Below are 17,633 nucleotides of genomic sequence, written 5' to 3' on the forward strand. Positions count from 1 at the left end.
CACACTTGCCGAAGCCAGGGGGGAATCATTCCATCACTCGGGTGTATCAAAACTCTTCTGCTGTTGTAAAAGATCATGGCTCTCCAATGACCTTCGTTAAGCTCCATAACAAGCTTGCAAAGGAAGTGAACAGTGTTGCTTATGTACCAGACTCAGACCTGATCGCTGCTGTGCGAATTTGCAGAGGACTACGATAAGATAGCCGATGGCCGTAGTAAAATTCTGCCTTGTGCCAGTCTGCAAGTGACTTGCAAATATATTCACCACTCACTCAATGATCTCAGTCTGTGCAATAGTGCATAACTGACCATTTCACAACCTCTGTCTGTGGACAGGCTGGTGAAGCAGATGTCATCCTGAAATCGCCTGGGCACCCCTGCATTTTTTATGACACTCCAAGAAAATGTCCGGTTACAACCTCCCAAACACAAGCTTCCTGCCAATCTAGTTACGAGGGGATTACAAAAAAACTAAAAATTGCGCACTACAACCCATATGCAAGGAGTAATACCCCACATTTTTTATCTATTTCTTTCATCTAAAAGGCACTCTCACAATTCATTGGTTCACTGGGTGCTCCAGTTATTCATATATTTTTTCTTCTTTTGGACTGGATCAGCTGGAAACAATTTAAGAAGCCTGCCACCCCCAGAAGAAAACACTGACTTCACAATCAGAGAAATCGTAACCTTTGGTGGACATATTTGAAGCCGTTTAAATCTATCTCATTTTATTTGTTGGATAAAAAGAATGATTCTGAGTTACAAGAATCTCTCTCATCCTGGATCTTTACAAGAGCGAGGGACTACAAAGGAAAAGATTAAGGGGCAGATGTATCAACGCTATTTTCATGAAAACTGCACTTTACTTGTTCATTTTTTTTTTTTATATATGTATTAAACTTAGCACAGTAGATATTCCAAACCTCTGCCACAAAGATTAGCAAACTGATTTTTTATTAATGCATTAAGACCAGAAAGATTTACAAATTTGATTAAACATAGCCTCTTCCCTGCCCTCCATTACCCGGCCTGCATTCTTAAATTCCAGTCAGAATTCCAGCTTCCTCAGTGATTTTGGTGTTCTAGTGGCAGTAGTCATGATGCTGGCATTGGTATTGCAAACGCCGGCATCCCTGATGCTAGGATGCTGATCACAACCCATTTCTTTCAGCAACAACAAATGATTCTACAGGGACTACAAGTGCACCACCAGTCTAAATATACACATTAGCCCTTATTCAGATCTGATTGCAGTACAAATTTGTTTTGAAAATGTGCAAAACCATGTGCACTGCAGGTGGGGCAGATGTAACATGTGCAGAGAGTTAAATTTGGGCGGGGTGTGTTGAAACTGAAATCTAAATTGCAGTGTAAAAATAATGCAGCCAGTGTTTACCCTGCACAGAAACCAAATAACTCACACAAATCTAACTCTCTCTGCACGTTACATCGGATTCAGTATTGAATCCCGGCGGTCGGGATCCCGGCGCCGGATTCCCGACAGCCGAAATGCCGACAAGGGGGGGGGACGTGGATCGCCCACCCTTGCGGGCTCGCTGCGCTCGCCACGCAGCGGGCCCGGTGCCTCGCTACGCTCGGCACACTAATTTATTCTCCCTCCAGGGGTGTCGTGGACACCCCAGGAGGGAGAATGTGTCGGCATTTCGGCGGTCGGGATTCCGGCGTCGGGATTCTGAACGCCGGGATTTTAACTGCATCCCGTTACATCTGTCCCACCTGCAGTGCACATGGTTCTGCCCATTTTCCAAACAAACTTGTACTGCGATCAGATCTGAATAAAGGCCATTGTGTTTTTTTTCTTATGTGTATAAGAAAAACAATTGAGTGTGCTGGCAATAGCACGCCAGTTAAATTGCCGCTATTTAATAATAAAAAAAATTATATTAAAAGGAATCACATACACTGGACACAGATGCAGTTGGAGTCTTTATTTGTAGCATGCAATAGCATTCCAGTAGATTCACAGGGTCACTGTAAAGCAGCAATCAGGTGCCAGCAGCACAGTTCACTACACTCCTCACAGCTTCCAATGGCCTTATCATAGCAAACACCCCCAGCCTATCACCTGGGCAGCTATTCTACCATCAGGAGCAATGACCCTCTGCCCTGGACATTAATACCCCGCTCTCACTGCAGGCAAATTCCCGGTCTATCATGTCGACCCGGGAATTTGCCTTTTAACATGGGTTTTTCTGCAGTGTGAACGGGTCGCATACCCGGATCTCATACACGGGTAAAAACCTTCTTTTTACCCGTGTTTGAAATCTGGGTATGCAGACACGGGTTGACCCATTCACACTGCAGAAAAATCAGTGTTAAAATGCAAATTGCTGGGTAGAACTTCTTCACCTGGGAATTTTCCTTGCAGTGAGAACGAGGGTCCGTCCCTGCAGTTCCCGGCATTTTACTGCCGGGGAAAAGCCGTATATTTCTCACTGGTAGTGATAACACGCCATAATTTAATAGAAATCCACAGGGGTTGCTAATCAACCAAACCCTGATCACATGAGCCTAGGAAACCTGGACTGGATCTAATTATCCTGCTGCTGCTACTCTAAAACCTGGTCCAGATAGTTCACATTATTCACTGGCTGCCGGATAGAGAACAGAGTATGGTTGTAAATGGTGCATTCTCAAGCTGGATACCATTCCTGCCAGGTCTACCAGAAGCAATCAATACACCTGCTGCACACTAAGACCTGAACAATTGAATGACTAGATGTACAAATCCATTGCATGTAATTTACACTATGCGCCATATGGTATATCTATCTGTATGACGTGTTCCCCCACTTGTTTACTTGTTACATAGCTGGACGGTGCATTAATAACCGAAAACTAATTACTAGTATACCTGGCCAATAAAGCATTGGTTCTGGTTCTTGCATTTAAATTATGGTAACTATACCACTAAGGGGACTTCCTACCTATGGCAGGAATTCCCACCTAACACTTGTGATTGCTTTATAGGTACAGATTGTTATATACAATTGAGTGTTATAATTTAGCTTTTATTTTGAGAGGTGGTGTTTTCATTGTATTATTAAAATGTTCCGATCTTTAATCTCCTCATTGGTTATTATAGTGCTACTACATTCCTCTCTCTTTAAGACAGACTATGGTTACTCTTGGTCTTGCTATACAGTCAGAGCAGCACAAAAGGTTACATCCACTGATTTACGATGCTTTATATAAAGCACATTATTTTCAACTGGTACTACTTGCAACTGTGGCGTTACATACGGTTACTAGGTTTGTGTAAATTGCGAAAGACATTGCATCACTTATCTCTAGCATACCCTATTTAAATCAACCAACATATATAGAAACTGAACAATGAAAGTGCAATCCTAACTTCAGAACAGTACCCAAGAGCAACATATAATGCTGCTGAATATGTTTTACGCAAAAGAGCAAAGTGACTTTAATGCAGTTTTATCCCAAGATGTAAACATCTTTATTTACTTATTTAAAGATGCCAAGTTCACAAGATATGTTAAAAATAAGTGGTTCAAAGCCTTCATGCGGCATACTGGAAAAAAAAAAAGGGACTAGCTAGACGAAAGTAGCAACTAAATCATCAAAGCATCAGATTTCATACAGAAAACACACTCTACAAACAAATCATAGGGTGTTTCAAAAAGTGTTTACCTTAAGGAGGTCAATCTCTTTGATACAGTCTGCTCTTGCCTTTGCATCCATCAAATCAAAAATCTGCACAGGATTAAATAAAGATGAACATGGTTATTTACCAAGACATTATAAATGTAGGTGCACAGAAGAGGTGCCTGCATTCTGCAACACTACGGATTATGATCATGTACGTATTGAGGTTATGTAACCACTTATTCACTCGCACCAAAATGTTAAACTCACAATACTGTGAAATGGTTAACCATAAAAAAATGTGTACAAACAGCAAAAAAAAAAAAAAAGAGAGACAAGCAAATTTTATCACTTAGATATTGTCCTATTGTGACCCTAGTGCTCCCACAGATTTATGCTGCTTAATCCTTTTCTCTGATGACAACGTGTGGTAAAATTCTTTGATTCCGGCTTTCTGCATTTCATACATCACAAATTTGTGCTGGATACACGAAACATCCACTGTGGGCCTTTCAAGGAGATTAAGCTTGCAAGCTGCCCTTGGGGAGAGATGCTCAGAGTTGCAATCAAATCTCTTCTATGGTGTGACAGCTCCCTCCCTAGCAGGATGTGCTGAGAAATATGAGGACACATTGTGACTTGTCATTGTAGCCACTCACACCGCGATCTGTCTGGACACTGCATGAAGCTGGGGATCTGCTTGTTTGTTTTTCTCCAATTATTGTGTCCATTTTACTTTTTAATATACCAGTAGTCAAAGTGCAGCTCACAGGCCTGTTTGACCTTTTTGAGATCTTCCTAGATGTATGACCGTTTCACAATATGCCAGCAAGCAATACTGTCCACTTCGACATCTTGTAGGCAGACATTGGTGACATAATTTCAGCACAGATTTTAGATGTGGCAAGGGTGAGGGAGCGAGTGACCAAAATATGGCTCAGACTTGTATTACTGGTATTTTAGCCCCGGAGAGAGTCCACACATCCTATTATGAATACCGTACTGTTGCCACATCACATGGCAATAGTGCTGCATCTGTAATGTTTTCAAAAGATTATATTTAAATACATTTTTAAAGTGAAAAAACATTAATGTGCACACTTCAAAACAAAAAGATCCAGACGGATTCAAAAGATATAGTTCAAGCTGTAATGCATATTCCCACCAAAACCAGCTCTGGGCTAAATGTATGAGAAATCTGACAGTTACAGTTTTATGCTAAGACACCCCTCGATTTGCCTGCTCACGACCCCGCTGTAGGAGTCGACTGATTTTCTGTGTGATGTTTTCTGCCAGTATTCTCAGTTTTAGTAGGATATTTTACTACAGGGATAAAAGGAGGGAGATATACAGTTTTATCATCATATTCTAGTTATTGGTCAGCTGCAAACCTCTAAAAAGGAACCTAGTATTTAAAGCAGGCTTGCCTACCCTCCCAGAATTCCGAAATTTGGGTCCCCCACTCCGGGAAGGTGGGCAAGTCGCCAACACCAGCCACGCAGCCCCCTGCACCCCTCAAATTAAACACTTTTATATTTATCTTTCTGGTAGCAGAACCTCCCGTGACCAAGCGCCATCAGCGTCGGGATCGCCGACCACGTGATGTACACACGTGACCGGCGCGCAGCTGAGAGACAGTGGGACGGAAGCGAGCAGCGTAGCGGCCAGAGACTCCGTGCACATACCACCACAGCAGGATAAGGTAACCGCTGTACCTGTACCAGCCAGCTTACACGCAGTACACTTAGCAATACACACTAGCAGATCTATACTCCAATCTGCTGCAGGTCAAACAGCAGTGAGATAGGGAAAGTTACACTGCATGATAAACGTGCTATGGGCTGCCCCACCACTCCGTACTCTCAGTGTGACCAATGATTATAATCCCCCAATACAATTTACCTGTTTGTTGGCATGGCCAATTGGGGATATATGAGGATCACAGAATTACACCAATAAGTGTGTAATTAGCTGCTAGGCTATTACTAGCCTCACTATCCACTCATATTTTTGCAGAGCGCTTTTTTCTGTGACAAGGAATTATACCACCCATACCCCGTTTTTAATAATATCCCAAATAAAAAACCTATGTTTTAAAAAATAAGCAATACCAGCAATTCTCATTGTTTGTGATACAAGGGTGCCCCCACCCGGAGTACTTCTTTTTTCTCCTCCTCTCTTGGAATTAATGTTCAGCTAATACATTATATACTCAGGGGAGCACCACTGGCGGTCCAACACAAAGAACACCACATAATCAAATTATTGGTGTTCTGGACCCATTTGTCCACTATAGGACCTGTCGCCAGTCTTTCACAGACCTTATATCACACCTGTACAAACCTTCAGTGGCTGATTACCACTGACCAGTGAGGACCAAAAAGGATTCAATTATACTTACGATAATTCCGTTTCTTCTGAGCTTCTCCATGGCAGCCATTACTCTGGGTATTCCCTCTCTATCTCCAGGTTTAGACAGGTATATTTTGAAACTCCTCCCACCTTGGGTATATGTCTGCCTCCTCCCCTTCCTCTCCAGTCTTTTGAGTGTCTCTAATATATATCTTAAACAGGGAGGGAAATTATAGGCTGCCATGGAGAAGCTCAGAAGAAACGGAATTATCGTAAGTATAATTGAATCCTTTCTTCCTCGCTCTCCATGGCAGCCATTACTCTGGGATGTACCAAAGCATAAAAACATGGGGGGGATCAGTAATAAACAGACATAACCAAGATGATGCTTAAGTATATATGTATTGAATTATTGCCTTACAGCATGTTCTAGCACCACCTTCCCAAACTGGGCCGGAGATACGTTAACATTATAATGTTTAACAAAGGTATGTAGAGAATTCCACGTGGCTGCTGCACAGATATCCTTTGCTGAGAGTCTCGCCTTGTTGGCCCACGATGTAGATATGGCCCTGGTAGAGTGTGCCCTCAGCTCCTTGGGAACCTCCAAACCTCCGTCCTTATAGGTGAACGCTATGGTCTCTGTTATCCATCGTGCTATAGTCACTCTGGAGGCTGCTCCGCCCCTTCTTGCCCCTGCGTGTAGGACAAATAGCTGTTTGGTTTTCCTATTTTCTTCTGTTCTTTTCAGATATAGGGTAATAGCCCTAGGCATATCGAGCGTGTGCAGTCTCTTCTCCTCCTCAGTCCTTGGCTCTGGACAAAAGGCTGGCAGAATGATCTGCTGGTTGAGAGTAGTGTTGGAAACCACTTTAGGAAGGAATTTAGAGTTCGTTCTGAGTATGACCCTATCGTGCATGATGTTCAGGTACGGTTGCTCCGCCCAGAGGGCTTGTAGCTCACTCACCCTACGTGCGGACGTGATTGCTGTAAGGAAAACTACTTTCCACGTAACAAACTTCATATGCACTTCTTCCAAAGGTTCGAAGGGGGCCCTCATAAGGGCATTAAGCACCAAATTTAGGTCCCACGGGGCCACTGGTTCTTTAATTCTGGGACGCTCTCTCTTAATTGCTTGATAGAACCTTCTTTATGAGCGGTTCATCCGACAATCTGTTGTCCAGCATGACTGACAGGGCTGAGATTTGTACCCTTAGAGTTGATGCCGCCAGGCCCTTGGAGAGTCCTTCGAAAAGAAATTGGAGTACACAGGGGACACCAGTCCTTATACTCTCTGGATATGATTTTGACCACTCCGTGAACTTACTCCACACTCTATAGTAAATTCTGGATGAAACCCTTTTTCTTGCCTTCAGCAGGAACTGCGCCACTTGGTGGGATAATCCCTTTCGCACTAGGATTAACCGTTCAGCCTCCGTGCCGACAGACTCAGGGTCTTGATGTCTGGGTGTACCACTGGCCCCTGCTGGAGTAGATTTGGTATGAGAGGTAGTCTCCAAGGATGTTTGGCTGCCATCCTCAGTACTGTAGGAAACCAGCTTCTTCTTGGCCAGAATGGGAGTATGATGATGACTGAGGCCTTCTCCTCCCTTATCTTCCTCAGTATTCTTGCAATCATGGGGAAAGGGGGGAACATGTACCCGAGATTGAACCTCCATCTTTGAGCAAATACGTCTACTCCTTCTGTCCCTGTCACCTCTTCTCTTGACATGAACCTCTTCACTTTCCTGTTGTTCTTTGCTGCCATGAGGTCGATTTGTGGGTAACCAAACCTCCTTGTGACTTCTAGGAACACTCCCTGGTTCAACTCCCACTCGCCTGGCACTACTTGTCTTCTGCTTAGGAAGTCCGCAAGGCCGTTCTCCTTCCCTGGGACATGGAGCGCGGATATGGAGTATAGGTTTCTTTCTGCCCACGGCATAATGTTGGACACCTCTTCCCAGAGTCTTACACTTCTGGTCCCTCCTTGTCGGAGCACATATGCTACCACCGTCATGTTGTCCGACCTGATCCTGACATGGGTGTTTCTGATGTGTTCTTGAAAGAATCTTAACGCCCTTACTACTCATCTCCCTCTGATTTGAGGACATTGCTCTCTCCCCTTGGGACCACAGGCCTTGGCACCTTGCGTCTTGACAGTGAGCCCCCCATCCTGTCGCGCTTGCGTCCGTGGTTATGACCTGGTACAGGGGCTGGCTTAACGATGTACTTCTCAGGTTTAGTTGAGGATCCAGCCACCAATCTAGTGACCGCCTGCTTTCCTGACTTAGTTCTACTTCGTACTCCAGATCCACTTCTCTTCTCGTGAGGGGTCTTACTTCTCTCTGCAGAATCCTCATATGCCACCTCGCCCAGGGTATCACCCCTATGGTGGATGACATCATCCCCAGCAACCGGAGGATTTGCCTCAACGTTGTCTTCTTCTGGGACTGTACCTGTCAGGTTTAGAATTCTTTCGCATCTTTCTTTTGACAAGTATACCGCGTGCTCTACTGTATCTATAGTAACCCCTAGGAATTGAATCTTTTGACGAGGTTCCAGTTGACTTTTCCCTTCGTTTATCAGCCACCCGTGACTCTGAAGTATAGCGATTGTAGTCTGGGCTGCTTGTCTCACTTCTTCTTCTGTTTTTCCGCAAATGAGTAAATCGTCCAGGTAGGACCAGATTGCAACCCCCTGTATTCTTATGAATGCTATGAGACTTGTTAGTATCTTTGTGAATACTCTTGGGGAGGCTGATAAACCGAATGGGAGACACCTGAATTGGAAGTGTTGTTTTAGGACCATGAGTCTGAGGAACTTTCGATCTCCTACAGCTATCGGGACATGGAAGTACGCATCCTTCAGATCTATCGAACACATGAAGTCCGTGCGGTTTATTCCTAGGAGGATTACCTGTAGGGTATCCATATGGAACTTTCTTGCTTGCATGTTTAGGTTCAGATCCCTTAGATCTAGTATTGCACGGTACTTCCCTGATGACTTTTTTACTAGAAATAGCTTGGAGTAGAAGCCTCTCCCTCTTTCGCCCACTGGAACTCTTTCTATTGCTCTTGCTTCCAGCATTTCTTGTACTATAAGCTCTAATGCTTCTATTTCTGTCGTCGTCGTAGGCGTTCTTGATTTTATGAATTTCCTTCCTAACGGAATCTTCAGGAACTCCAGGCTGTAGCCCTGGGTAAGAATTGACAGAACCCATCTGTCTTGTGTTGATAACCTCCATCTGTCCACGAACATGGTCAGCCTCCCTCCTACCGTGACAGGCTCTTGTAGGCAGTAATTGTCAGAACCTCCGGTAGCCCCTTCTCGCGGATTGGCGAAAGGACTGTCTCGTGCTGCCGGAATTGAACCTCCCATACTGTCTTCCAGGCCTGTAGCTCTTAGCCTCCCTGAAGTGTTGCTTGGGGGATTGACCTCGGAACTTCTGTCTCCTGTCCTGCGGTAGTTTTGCAGACTTCCCTCCTGACATCCTCTGAATAATGGAGTCTAACTTACTCCCGAATAATAGGTTACCCTCATAGGGCAGTGCTATAAGCCGATTCTTCGAATTAGCGTCTGCGGCCCAGCTTCGCAGCCATATAGCCCTTCTGGCTGCTATCCCTGCTGCCATTGATTTGGCCGAGTATTCCACCACGTCAAGTGATGCCTCGCAGAGGAAGTCTATGGCCTTCATCATGATATTAAGGTTCTTGATCAGATATTGCCTTGATATCTTCTCATCTATGTCCGTCGCCATGTTAGTGCCCCAGACTCTAAGCGCTCTAGAGGTTGAAGCCATAGCGACTCCTGCTTTTAGAGAGACCGTAGAAGTATTATGCAACTTCTTTAGGCCCATTTCCACCTTCTTATCCATGCTGTCTCTCAGATTAGCCCCGTCTTCTAACAATATTGTGGTTTTGGAGACCACTTCGGATACCGCTGCATCCACTTTGGGCAATTTGCAGTATTTCTCCAGTAGCTCATCCTTAAAGGGGAACATCCTTTCCACTCTCTTGTAATTACTAAATTTTTTATCAATATTCTGCCATTGATCCAGCATTAAATCCTTAAGCACCTTGTGCACAGGAAAGCTTCTGCTTTTAGAGGCTCTATCCTCGAATAAGGAGTCAGGTGCCTCTTCCTCCTTCTCCTTATAATCCATAGCCTTGTAAATGTATTTTAATAGGCTTTCTACCAGGTCTAAATTGAATGACCTCTCCTTTTCAGGTATTTCACCTGACTCTGGTTCTGATGTGTCCGTGTCATCCACGTTTAGTATGGGCTGATCCGAATCCGCATCACCCTCCAGGCTAGCTTGGGCCCTGGACCTCTTAGTTCCCTGAATCTCCTTAAGGTCTTCCTTAGTGACTAGTGAACTCTTCATCCACAATAGTATCTGAGTTAGATCCACAGCCTGTGGGACTGTGGTTTGTCTGCATTTCTTGCAAAGATTAATGCCTTTCTCTGGGGTGAACTCTGTATCACATGACATGCAGTTACTCATGATATTCTTAGTCTTCGCTTTCTTTTTTGCAGGGGCTTTAGACACACTATGGAAATTTGAGTAGAGAAAAAACCTATCACTAACTGTTCTAACAACATGCTACTGAATCGCACCTCAGTGAGGTCTTACCTCTCCATGGCAGTTTCAGGTATTAGGGGAGAAGGATCAGCTTCCAGGTCCATGACTGCAGGTATCGCTGCTCTGGTGAGTACAGCGTCCAAAAACCCAGTGGCTTTTAAATCCAGCGCCCGCCGGCTGCAGCTGCGCATTGCGTCCTTCCGGACGCCGTCTGATCACTTCCGCCCTTCGCTGAAGTGGAAACAGCCCTTCTTCCGGCTGTCTGCTACTGTTCCCTTCGGCGGAGGGACCCTCGCGTCACTTCCGCCTTGTCACCGCGTACGCGTCCACCAGCCCTGACCCGACAGCCGGCTTCCCGCAGACGCTCGCGTCTCGGACCTTCAGGGGGATGACGGAATCCACATACTACTGCCATGTGCCGCGGCCATCCTACAGGTAACTCAGAGCAGGGCGCTGCCTGATGAGCACCCTCTTCTCCCTGGGTAAAGAACACCCATCTCAGCCCGGCCACGCAGGGACGTCTGGCTGTACCTACTGAGGTGCATTAACACACAAAACATAACAAACCTATCCTACCTAGTCTAACTTAGAGACAGGAAAAAAGATTGGAGAGGAAGGGGAGGAGGCAGACATATACCCAAGGTGGGAGGAGTTTCAAAATATACCTGTCTAAACCTGGAGATAGAGAGGGAATACCCAGAGTAATGGCTGCCATGGAGAGCGAGGAAGAAACCTCTCTAAACTCCCTTACCCCCATACTTCCCCCACCTTGTAGCAGAACAAATAGCTCAGACCACATCTCCCTTCTCCGGCAGCTCACCCCCGCAGACTCTGGATAGATCTATTCTACCCCAGAAGATAGTGGCACACTACCTTTCCCAAACTCTACTACAGTACAGGGTTTAAAGGATATTCATGCTTGAGAGAAGATGGTGAAATCAAATTAACGGATGTACTAATTAATCACTTGTGCTCAAGCATGTACTTTTTTAAAACCTGGACTGAAATTTCTGAAACTCTACCTTTAACCATAGGTTCTTAAACTTAGGGGGTTATTCAGACTTGACCACTGTTCATGAATTTGCAAGCTGATTGACTATCAACGCCACAAAATCTGGCCGCAGTTTGATTGACAGGAAGTTGCAGTTAGTTGGTGGTAACACAAAGTTTTCAGGTGTAAAGAGCGCAGGCGTGCCCAGTCATTTTTATGCAGGATGTGACATCAGCTCAGGCCCCGATTAGCCTGTCTCGAGCACAGTTGTGGAAGGGTTGCGCACACTTGCACAGACCGGTGAAACATTTGATGGTTAGTGTTTTGCAAATTGATTTGCAGTTAAGCAAAAATTAGCAAGCCATTCAGAGACTTGCATGTGCCGGGGGCTATCTGATTAGTGTTCAGGTCTGAATAAGGCCCTCACACCTTCCACATGTGAATGGTTTAAAATGTATCAGCGAGTAATATATACAGCTGCTTGGTGATCTGGAAAATGCAAACTGTTTGGGCTCCTGAGAACCACTGCCCTAAACCATTACACATGACATTTCACTAGCCAGAGCACCCACTGTGTGGAACTGCCATATAAAATAACGTTAAGGAAAGAGCCAACATTTAATTTGGGAAGTTTTCCAAGGGAGGCACTTATGGTCGACAGTTTAGGAGAGAGCAATTAAGCTGGTGTATAGAAATTTATGTAATAAGCATTTTTTTGAAATGGTGGGTATTCTGGTTTCCAACAGTAAGAATATCGTCCGTTTCCGATTCAACAGTTGAAATGCAATCTTAAAAAGCAAAGCATTAGACAATCCAGCGGCGGGTGCCGGATGACTGTCAGTATCCCGACTGTCAGACAGTCAGTAATCAGACATCAAAATTGCGACTCTTTAAATGGGATCCCGACTGACAGGGGCTATTCTCCCTTGTGGGGGTCCATGACCCCCATAGAGGGAGAATAGAACCTATGGCAAGCAAAGCGAGCCACTGAGCCTGCAGTGTGAGCGCAGCGAACAAACAAGGGTCATCTTTGCGCTCGCCCCCCTGTTGGAGCCATGGCAGTTAGGATCCCGATGTCGGGATACTGAGCGTTGGACCTTACCTTCCAGCGGCTGTTTTTTGACTATGCAGATTTGACTTTTTAAAAAGTAAATTCTGCATGCCTTTAATGTAGTTGGAAATATCGTCATACAATTAATACCCCCCATGGGGTTTATTTTGGACATACTGCTTTCTTTCACGCAGGTTTTTTCAGAAATCAAAAAAGGAACAATAGTCCCAAATTAATTGCAGCTTAAATGATGATTGTTAATTCAAGAAGCACAAGGTGTCCTCCAGACATGTTCTACGGGTCAATGTCTGAATAGCAGTACATTAGAATAACCACAAAGGCAGCTTTGAAAGATCGTGTTCTGATGGCCATAAATCACCTGCAGAGTAGTTGAAACAAAACCACAGCTCTTTTAAACAGTTAGCTTTGCATATTGTAATATCATTCAGTGAGCTGCTGGCAGCTGCCACTCATTGCAAATACAGAAAAAGCAGGGCGCCCACAAACATATGCAGATGTTATGCAGATTAAGAGGGAAATGGGATTTAAAGCCCAAGATGCTCTAATAAATGAGACGGTTTAGTGGTGTGGAGTGCTGGAAAGCAAGTTTTAATATTCTAATACAGCCTAGTCAGTATGCAGATACACCACATGCCTTTTCCTATGCATACATTTCATATTAGCGGTTTTGTGAACCATTATGCTATAATAAGAGGATACCACTTTCATAGTCTGTTTTCAAAACGTAGCCGTTATTTTAATACATTTGGCATCCAGTGTACCGCCACACAAATTTAAGCAAACATGTTCATTTTATATACAGCATGGCAGCATAACATTAGGCTGGTTTTGCAGGTTGGGAATACTTTGTTTAGATAATCTGGACATAGCCGAAACGGTTGTAAGTGTTCTTGTGTCCCTAACGGATGGTGTTTCGCCACGATGCATAACTGCCTCAGTGGATCGTCACTTCTGCTTGCCAAAAAGAGCTCCGTTTTCACTATTTACTTTACACTATAGGTACCCATACACTGTACAAATATTGTATGCAATTTGGACTAGATTGCATCGCATTTGTTTTGCAATGTGATGAGATACAATCTTGTCCAAATTGCATACAATAATTGTACCTTGTATGGGCACCTTAATATCTGCTTTGAATTGCATTAAGGTCCATACACACTGGGTGATCTTGCGATGATGGGGAAATTAGCTGTGCTGAAAATCACTCAGTGCACACACACTGAGCGCCTTTTGTCAGTTTTAGTGATTTTCCTGGGGTTGATGACGTTCTATAGCAGGACGCTATGGAAAGCTGTCCACCCAGTCACTCATCTGCTGGTAATACCAGCAGATGAGCAGCGGGGCTACGGCCCATACACATTTGCCGATTTTCAGCTGAAAATGCCGACTAGCGATGATGCGCGCTCCCGCATCCTCGTTAGCAAGGTTGTTCATCTGCTGGTTTTAACCAGCAGATGTAGCAATGATGGATGGTTTACCATCCATCATCGCTGTGTGTGTACGCTGCCGGGCTGAAAGATTAACCACTTTCAGCCCGGCGGACCACCCCGCTGCCCCACCCACGCCTGTCATAATACTCACCCTGTCCGAGTGCGCCGGCTCCACGCGTCCTGATGTGAGTCCCCAGCAACACTTCCTGCTTGCTTGCCCCGCCCCCTTGCCCTGCTCACCACAGAGCACATCTCTCTCCAGGCACCCGGCAACACACTCTGCTGGCCCCGCCCCCCCTGCTCTGGTTAACACAGAGCAGGGAGTACTGCTGGCCACCAATGTTAAATGTTTAAGGCAGTAATATATACATTGCTGGCATATGCCGGCAATGTATATATTTCTGGCACCACTGGCCACCAATATAATTTTACTTATAAGCCAGTAATATATACATTGCTAGCACAGGTTAGCAATGTATATATTGCTGGCACCACTGGGCACCAATGTAATGTTACTTAGAAGCCAGTAATATATACATTGCTGGCACAGGCCAGCAATGATTATATTATTGGCACCACTGGGCACCAATGATTATTAATTTGCTTGCTGCCCACAAATAATTATGAATTAGCCAATTATCACTGCCCACCAATGTTACTTACAAGCCAGTAATAATTATATACATTGTTGACACATGCCAGCAATGTATATATTACTGGCACCACTGGCCACCAATGTTACATTGAAGCCAGTAATCGTAGTTGTGCACATGGGCGGGATTTTGACCAGTCGGAGCAGAGTGAGGTGGGATTTACCTGTTCGCTGGGCTCCAAATATACACAGCCCAGTGATCAGTTCTGAATCAGGCCCCTAGAACAGAAATGCACTGAATAAAATGGCCGCTGCTCCCACCCTTGGAATTCAAACCCGCCCATTATGTAAATTGCCTTTTATATGAAAGATTTTCAGCAAAGTCTTTCGCCTCCTAAAAAATCTCTCGCTCTTTGAGGAAAATAGCTCAGTGTGTACACACTACTTTGGTGAAAGATAAATCTGTCAGAGATTTTGGCAAAGTCTTTTGAAATGAAAATCTTCTAGTGTGTATGGGCCTTTAGTCGGCTGAAAGCAGCTCTAAAGACAAAACTGAGCTGCTTTCAAATAAAAGTCACCCAGTGTGTATGGGCCTTTGCGTTCTATTTTTCAAAGTCTCAAACTACCACCAACTGATACTTTAAAAGGATACTTAAGTAAACTACAACACTAATCATTGATCCACAGAACCAACTCCAAAGCGCCCAAGAGCTATGATAAATGCCAGTTTTACCAGGTGAATGGCACCGATTTTGTAACACTTACCCAGACTCCGGAAGCATGCAGCAAAGCACATTAAGGTACCTACATTTGTTCATATCAGTATGATCAGCAATGAAAAGTCGAATTATAAACAAACACACATATTTACCTAAGGATTGTTTTAAAGCAGGGATGGGGAACATTTGGCCCTCCAGCTGTTGAACTATGCATCCCAGCATACCCTGCAACAGTTTTCGAAATAGCAAAACTGTAGCAGGGCATGTTGGGTGTGTAGTTGAACACCAGCTGGAGGACCAAATGTTCCTCATCCTCGTTTAAAAGAAAAGCTATCAATAGAAGTTTTAGTATCTTACATTTATCCACCCTTAAGCCACATGCCCATAAAATCCCATACAAAAATAGTTGTTTAAGACTTCACTATTTCAGAATATAAAATAATTTCTTACATTTAACAGCAAATATATTTATCCATACTCCCGAAGTCTTATGAAAAGGTGTATATATAGCATCTAAAGTCCAAAACTGTGCAGTCACAAACTACTCAATATGATATTTATGGTGTCCAGTTTTTGGTTATAGAAGCGGGAATGGAATTGGAACTACACTGCCAGTACTTCCGCTCAATACATTAACCCTCTGATTGCCAACATTGCTGTGTGTGAACCTCAAAATATCCGCAAAAAATGGCAGCATCGCTCACCATGACTGCTCTTATAGTATAAATACAGATACAGCCAAGCCAATTAACTGAAGCTTAGTTAAATATTGCACCCAAAAAAGAACAGTCGCTGTGAGCGGCATTTTTAACAGATAGATCGAGGATCTCTCACAGCAACGTTGGCAAGGGTTAACAATGGTTATTTAGTATCTCAATGGAATAATTAAAAATGTGTATACTGTAAATAGGTATATCACTTGACACCATTAGAAAAAGTCACAATTGCTATGACGTGGATAGCTGTGAAGTCTTCAGATATAGTAAAATGGAACGCACATATCAAAAGGTCCTATGACCTAGGAAAGCTTCATGTATACTAGCCAAAAGGCTTTTTATAATTCTCAAATGATGGTCCTCTGGTTATCGATTTAGGCTTGGGAGATTCTAAGCGGATGCAGCTATAGACAGAGCACAAGGGACCTGTTGAGTAATGTAGGATTCCCTATGTGCGCCTGGCTAGAACTCCTAGGAGACCAGACCTTGCTTAACAGGTCTAGTCAGATGTGGAATAAGTCACAGCTCATTATTCATAATAAATGGATACTAGGCTGTGTTTTTATTGACCCATAGCCACCCAAGTGTATAAGTTAATTGTTATGTATAAAAAAACACAAAAAATAATACTGTGAAATCAGTAACTCTTGTACAAACTGCACTTTAATAACACACCACTTTAAATTAGAACATTTATTTTACTAGGTTTTTCTCGCTTGCAATTTTAAATGATAAATAGACAACTGTACAGATAGGTCTACAAACACCTTTCCTTTATGTATGATTTGGCATGAGATGCTTAGCACGACGTCTGGCTAGACCTAATTATGTACCGGATTTTCCAGCATTGGTAGCAAATGGTTGATTGTCATTTTCTCCCTCAAATTATCAGATTTTCAATTTTACCAGACATATGGTTCACAAACATCTATCTTTCTTGTGCTATAAGCATCCTGTTTTCATTGCATAATGCCGTGGTGCGACAATGTTAGCATGCACAATTCACAAAAGTGAATGCTGCTTAAAGTGATATGCAAAATGCCTATCTTCTAAGTGTGGCCACAGCTGTATCTAGATACAAAATGATACGCTACAGTGTTTTCCAAGAATCACTAATGTTTTTGCATACAAATGGAACATGTAGCAGATACAGCCACGCTGCATATCATTTTAATCAGCTTAAGCTGCTTGTGAATCCTATTCACACATTTGAACACATCTGTACAGGTTTTTGTTCCTGCTTGACAGAGTGGGCAGAAATATTTGGGCATGTACCTAGCTTAAAGACTCTCCATCACAAGTAGCGATTGGATGGACTCCTAAATTTAGTTTTGTATCAAAAGAATTTGTATCAAGTAGCAGATTAAAGTAGAATATATTCTGAAAAAAGCATCGCAAGTCCATGGCACTCCAAATTGGGCCATGCGGCTTGATTTTTAGGAAAGGTTTATGTGGATACAGCTCTATTTACGATGGTATCTGTGTAAAAGAAAATATTTGGTATGCGATTAGTTTCACGGTGGCAGCTCTATGCTACGCTGACAACA

General features: G+C 43.7%; 1 protein-coding gene across 2 annotated transcripts in view; it reads right to left on the reverse strand.

The window, feature by feature from the left end:
* NEK7 (NIMA related kinase 7) overlaps positions 1-17,633 on the reverse strand; it is a 102,146-nt gene that overhangs the window by 62,006 nt on the left and 22,507 nt on the right. For both annotated transcript variants that reach the window (XM_083156871.1, XM_083156870.1), the window contains exon 4: positions 3,675-3,737. In XM_083156871.1, coding sequence (XP_083012997.1) covers positions 3,675-3,737 — 63 coding nt within the window. The remainder of the gene's footprint in view (positions 1-3,674; positions 3,738-17,633) is intronic.

The sequence above is a fragment of the Crinia signifera genome, chromosome 8 (assembly GCF_055691185.1).
Source record: "Crinia signifera chromosome 8, ASM5569118v1, whole genome shotgun sequence".
Classification (NCBI taxonomy): Eukaryota; Metazoa; Chordata; class Amphibia; order Anura; family Myobatrachidae; genus Crinia; species Crinia signifera.